The following is a 7,155-nucleotide window of genomic DNA, read 5'->3' as shown; positions in this document are numbered from 1 at the left end:
CTCCCTCCCTCCCTCTCTCTCTCTCTCCCTCTCCCTCTCTCTTTCTCCCTCTCTCTCTTTCTTTCTCTTGCTATTATCCATCTCTCTCGGTCCCGCTCATTTCAGTCTTCGTGAGCATGGAACAATGCTTGAAAGTAGCGCACAGGGTTTCGCTTACGATACTTAGATACCTATCTATAGGAGCATCCATGTCTGTTGCCTCCCCGCATGCGTGCTTCCTCGCGTGCGTGCCTCCGTGCGTTCGTGTGTAAGTAGATGCGTTCGTACGTATGTGTGAGTGTGTGCGTGTGTGTGCGTGCGTGCGATCAATTGTGCGTGCGTGTGAGCCTGTGAGGGCGAAAGAAAAAAGCGAGAGAGCGCGCGAAGGCGGGAACCTATGCCAATATACGCCACATACACCCCCACCGACTCGCTCGCACGCGCGCAGGCAGCCAAGTGAAAGCTCTTCTGTTCTCGCTCATGCAACTCGATGACGACGAAAGTCGAATTTTGCCGGCAACCAAAAATAACCGCTCGGCGCCCGCATGTGCGCGCGCTGCTCTCGCTCCCCGTATCGCGTTTCGGCGTTAGCCAGCTACGAGCTCTCTCCGTGGGCCGACGATGAGGCAGCGAGGCTCCCTAGGCAGGCTGAGATTAGACGTGGATATCTTGTAGACACACAGTACACGACCGGGCTCAGTGCGGAGACGGGCCAATGAATACGGCGTCGCCAACATAAACCCTTCTCGAAGTTTGAAAACATGCGCTGCGTCTCCGTTTAGTAGTAGATTCATCGATATATCGTGGCGCGATTTCACACGGCTTACATGGATATTAGCGTAAAATTCTCGTAGCATTCCCGTTTCTGATCGCAAGAATTCTACGTACATTTAGCGTGCAGGAAATCCTCACCGACTGTTGTTAGCAGCTCGCCGTGGAGTGCGTGTTCATCAGGGTTCAGTTGCAAACATGGCCGACCCACAAGAAAAGGACGGGGGAGACTCCGCTGAACTCGACGATATTGCGTTCTTAAGGACGGTGAGTAGTATAATTACAATTAATGTCTTAAAATGAAATTGCGATTGATAAATGAAAGGTTCCTAAGCGTTAATAGTCATGGCACGATACTCGATTTATAGATTATGATTGCCAATATAGCGAATTCTCTGCAGTAAACAGTATGTTTTTTTAGGAATATGTATTTCAAATTTTTAGTTTAGACTTCAAGATTTGTTTCTCATCATTTATCAATATATATATATATATATATATATATATATATATATATATATATATATATATATATATATATATATATATATATATATACATATACATATATATATATTCATGAATGGTGTTATACTGCGTCAACAAAATCTACTAATATATATCAGACAAATTCAAGATAATGTTAACTAAAAGGATCCATGAACAACTAGATTGCTTTAATTATTACTTTATCCATCGACTGTTGCTTGTAATTGCATAATGGCACAATTAAAAAATTAAAATATTCTTCATTGCGAGGTTTGACAAAATTCAGCATATTTTAATTAAATTTGTTTAGGAATACATGAAATTTTTTCACCTATTATATTTTGTTATGTAATATTGGTAACATATTGCAACGATATAGCTATACATTTTCCGTGTTATGTACCACACAATAATAGCGTATTTTTTCGGTTAATTGTAAAATTAGAGCTTAATTGTTCTACTGCAATTTTACGATCTTTCAATTTGATAAACTTTCAGTTGGTCTTTTTCCATCTTCGGTATAAGAACTGAACTTGAGGTATATTGATATGACTATCTTCGGCTTTGAAGACTAATCATTATATGAGGTTTCGAAGTATTACTTAAATATCCTACTAGCTGGCGCCACTAGCGCATTCCGCGCTTACTGTGAATTTCGAGTGCGGAAGCCAAGGCGTGACATAACGTCGCAATTTCTTTTCTATATTTTAGTGAATTTTCATGATTTATTACACTGCGAATAATATTTAACCTATCCTCTTCTCAGACTCACTGAGTCTTGCTATATACTAAGAAAGCTTGCTAACTCTTACTGTAAATATACGGACCATGAATAGGAAGAAATTAGCTTCTACTAATACTAATAGTATTAGCTCTAGTACTAGTAGTAGTAGTAGTAGGCTACTATAGCCCGCGTACAGTTGCCACTGGCCAGTTGTACTGGCCAGCGGCAACTGTACGCGGACTATAGTACTAGAGCTACTACTAATATTAGTCACTTCAGGGTAGTGAGAAGGCTATACGTAAGCAAGCAATGTCAGCAACTTGGAGCAAACGTGTAATTGTTGCTATAAATTGTTGGAGTAAAATTAAGGGGGGGGGGGGTGGATAAACATTTGATACGTGGCCATATTTAATGACATTTTTAGTATGGTTAACTATATAGATTTATTGCATTTACACTGAATTAATTACTATAATAAACTTGGTAAGTGGTTTTGTAAAGTATCTAGGTCAGTGATTAAGCTAAGTTGGCCTAAGCTTACGGAAACGTCGGAGTCGTGTCAGTATGTTGTGTGGTGTTAAAAGTAGTAAAGAATGTGTAAAATAATCACGTGCTGAGAGTATAATTTACAACCTCCCATCCAACCATTTGGTGGATAGGTTAGTGTACTCGATCATGGCTCAAGAATGCAGATTTCTGTTTACTGTTAACTACCTTGAGGGTTACTTTGGCTCATAGGGTCTATGTCCCCCAGGGTACTGCCGGAACGTACCCTGGTAACTATCTCAGTATCTGATATGGTTAGGGAGTAGGCGTAGGCGACTCCCTAGACTCGTTAGTGGAGTAGGCGAGGTCCGGTCCGGCATATTAGATAGTACCAGCAGAGCATATAAATCACGTTGATTTATATGCTGGTACCAGGGTACGTACCGGTATACCGGACCGTACCCAGGGTACGTTCCGGCAGTACCCTGGGGTACATAGACCCTCTCAGCGTTACTTTGTATCCCTTGGATAATTCTTTACTATAATTTCAATGGTGTACGTGTTCATCATCATAACTATCACATGTTCAATCTACCTATGACATGTGCATCAGGGTTCTCCTCAGTCAGGCCTAACATATTTTGGTGTCTAACAAATATTGGGTCTAACATGCCTTCAATGATAAAGTTATTTTGCAACATCCCATAATTCAGACATGATTTAATTGCCTAATTAACATATTTCTTGAAGCAACGATTTCATATGTTTTCCCAACTATTTTAAATTCTCACATTTTCTTGACCATTCTCTAATACTTACCACCAAGAGTATACATCAAAGCTAATCATTAGCCTAATGTTTCTTAGTAGAACACTTGAAACATCATTATTTTCATAGTATGTACAGTGATCTGCATTTCAAAGTAGATTTCTTTACATATGTTAGTCAACATCAATAGCACGTGATTCTCGCAACTCATGAGATGCCACCAATCATTACCTTGTCTCTATGCCAGTTATGCTAATTATGCCAGTTACAATTTTTAACGTATTAATAGTAGGACAAATTCACATTTTGTACCACCATTATTCGATTTTAAAAGTGGGACCATGGTCTTTCTTATAGAAAATAATGTGTTGTTGCAGTCTTACTATAGGCATTGCATTATATAAAATCAGTAAGGGTCTGCGGAAGAGACACAGGCTATTATTGATTGCTTTTTGAACAGTGATAGTTCTTGTTGGTTCTTATGACCACAATTGTAAATAGAAGTAACTGTATACAAAAGCCGGTAAAAAATGAATATGAAATAATAAATAATCTGATATGAAATGCATTTCAGTGGTGGTAACTATCTATATTCTATGTGAGTGCTTCAGGAAAACATGGCTAACAGTCACATAGTTTATAGTAAATCTGTCAAATTGCAGTTTTTTATATGTGACACAATATAAATGTTTTTACATGTCAAATAGGCTAGGTTAGCGAATAGGGAACAATTTAAACGTGACTTCATAAGGCTTAATGAGACAATCCTGTGTAATATCTATCGCTTGTGATGTTGTTGCAGTTGTCTTCATACATCATGTAGTTTCATCTCACGCAGTCACTCTCTCATTCTTCCACAGGGCGATACAATATGCATCAGCTGCAATGTAGTGATGGCCAGTCGCGAGTCGATGGCTGGTACCGAGCGCGTGTGCTTGGCAGCAGAGGGCTTCGGCAACAGGACATGCTTCCTCGAGAACATCTCAGACAAGGTTAGTGTGTGGTGCATTGTCACGGATATCCTACGAGATATTCCTGCGTTTCTTTATCTTTTCTTTATAGGATAGTGCAATGGTTATTCTTCAGGGATTCAATGGGGTTCAATGGTTATTCTTCAGGGATTCAATGGGGTTCAATGGTTATTCTTCCAGGGATTTAATGGCATTTAATGGTTATCGTTACAAGGATTGAATGGAATTCAATGGTTATTCTTCCAGGGATTCAATGGTTATTGTTACAGGGATTTAATGGGATTCAATGGTTATTCTTACAGGGATTTAATGGGATTCAATGGTTATTCTTTCCTACACATCCCTTGAATAGCATCTGGAGAACGACTTCTTCTCTCTCTTTTCATTTGTTATAGACGACCTTCAGTCTTTGGCATTTCTTATACCCTCCCCATCGTCTTTCCCTTTTCTACAGAATGCACTGTAAGTTTTTTCTCCTGGAATATGCCCGACATTTTTTGTTTAAAAAAAATAGTTATCTTTAAACCCTTAGCTAATTGACCAGGCAACCAGAATTCTAGTCTTCGTCTGTGTAGGTTGTTTACGACTGGGAAGCTTGGAAGAAATTCTATCAGCAGTAAAAAAATCCCACAAAATCCTTGAGGCAGACATGCAAAAATGATGTGAACCCGGTTCACACTTAGAACTGTAGTTTGTTTGCTTGTCATATACACAGGGAGAATGTAATTTTTAGTTGTTGAAATGATAACAGATTGTAGTATTACAGATTTTATTGTGTGTTTAAAAAAAAATCGCTCATTTAGTCATTTATGCTGCATATTTTAATTTGTAAAAGCTAGAATAATAATAGTTTGTGCAATTATACGCTTAGTTTCAGTAGAGGCTTGCTATGGACCATGTGTAGTAACTAGGCTAATGAAACTTAACTTAAATTATCACTGTAAGAAGAAATAGAAGCAATAACATCCTTCCATGCACACACATACCAGCAATATTTAAAATGTATCTATCCATCTATCCATCCAGCCAGCCATCCCTCCATCCATCCATCCATCGCATGTCATGCCATCTCATCCCATCTCATCCTATCCCATGCCACCCCATGCCACCCATGCCATCCCATCCTATCCTATATGCCATCTCAAAAATAATAATAAATAATAATAGTAGTAAATAATAATAATAGTAAAAACAACCGTAATTCTCCCTATTTTTAAATTTGTGAAATGTTTTTAATGAATGTAGTAACATTTATTTTTTACATTTTGAAATTAACGCTCAAGTGGCAGAAGTAGATACTAAAGAGTAAAAAATGTTAGGAAAACGACCTCGTACCGACTACGCTACGGCGGCGGCAATGACACGGGAAAGAATTCCCACGTACGTGATGATTGAATTTTGACTTTTACATTTTTTTTTACTTGTTAACTGTTTTAAATTTTTGTCTCAGCCACAACCATCTCCCAGACGTCGTGATTCTCAATATTTTCAGTTAGCGCGATTGAGTGACAAATGACGGAGAAAAGCGAGGTCAAAGAAACACACACACACACACACACACACACACACACACACACACACACACACACACACACACACACACAACATTAGCCAAATTATAGTATAGATACTCACAATACTAGCTAATACTGTAATAGTAATAGTAGTGATAGTAATTGTCATGAAATATTACTATTAGTCAAACTATTCACTGACAGTGACAAAAGAAATCAAATGTACTTGTTATACGAATGTTACGCTAGTAGTAATTTAACCGACATTTTTGAAGATAAGCTTTTGTTTATCTTCAAAACATGACACCGGCAAACTACCGCGAAAATCGCAGACACTCGTTTTTTAACTAGTGATCTATGATTAACTCGTCCTGCTATATGCAAGCACCTAGAAAAACGATGTTGGGCTTCTTTTAAAGGCTACAAATACTACAGTTCAGTGCCGAGTGAACCAAATTATGTCGTTTGTATGCGTGCATGTATCTCTTTGTATGTGTGTGTGCGTGGCTCAGTGCGTGCGTGAGTGTGCTTGAAATGATATGAACCCACAAACAAAACATAAAATTCCCCGACCCCCCTGACTATTCGTCGAAATTTCCCGGTAAAATTGTCGACTGTTCGCTGGCAGCTATGGATCCGTGCGCCGGCCTATGCATTCGGCGCACGGATCCATAGCTGCCACGCGCTGCATACTGTCGCACGACGTTTCGCGGTCGCGTGCGCCTTGCCACGGAACTGCGCGCAACATCTGCGCTCAGCGCTTCGGATCAACACCTTTCGGCAACGCTTTTCTAGTATCCCGTCTCATCTGGATTCGTTTACATTGTCACGTGTGCGTGCTCGTGTGCGTGCGTATGTGGCTGTGTACTCGTGTGCACGTGTGTATACGTGTGTGTGTGTGGCTGTGTACTCGTTTGCGTGCGTACGTGCGTGTGTGTGTGGCTGTTTACTCGCGTGCACGCGTGCGTGCGTGCGTGCGTGCGTGTGTCTGTGTACTCGCGTGCATGCGATCATGTCACCACGTTGTCGCACCTAAGTAATAAATGTTTTCTGTCTCATGTCAACAATTCTGTCACGCACAAACACACTTGTGTTCGGTGTTTTTATTCTTATTTTTTATTCTTATCAGAAGTACTAATCTGTCTCGACAAATCTGTATTACGATCTTGCCTTTGCGAATATTACTAATCACAATTTAACTTTCGTTTATGTATGTCTTGGCTTTGCGAATATAGGATGAAGGCGACCAAATGCAGTAAACTATTTCTATTTATTTCGCCAAAGTTTATATTAATCGTAATGCTTGGGATTCGTCAAGTTCAAGTTCGTCAATAATATTCAATACAATTCTAACAGATTTATACATTCGGTTAAAACCCGCGTCATTGATTTTTTTTGTCATAAATGTGTTGTTCATTGAATTTCGCCAAAAACAACTCTATCGATAAATCCA

General features: G+C 39.4%; 1 protein-coding gene across 1 annotated transcript in view; it reads left to right on the top strand.

Annotated features, from left to right (window-relative positions):
* Positions 1–649: 649 nt before the first annotated feature.
* Positions 650–7,155, top strand: part of LOC106806993 (ryanodine receptor-like) — a gene marked incomplete in the record, with an annotated part of 96,104 nt that continues 89,598 nt past the window's right edge. The window contains 2 exon segments of the mRNA XM_014809189.1: positions 650–1,017; positions 4,078–4,209. Of these exon segments, the coding sequence (XP_014664675.1) occupies positions 949–1,017; positions 4,078–4,209 (201 nt within the window).

Source organism: Priapulus caudatus, unplaced genomic scaffold, assembly GCF_000485595.1.
Source record: "Priapulus caudatus unplaced genomic scaffold, Priapulus_caudatus-5.0.1 Scaffold189, whole genome shotgun sequence".
Taxonomy (NCBI): Eukaryota; Metazoa; Priapulida; class Priapulimorpha; order Priapulimorphida; family Priapulidae; genus Priapulus; species Priapulus caudatus.
This window is presented reverse-complemented; position numbering and strand designations above follow the sequence as displayed.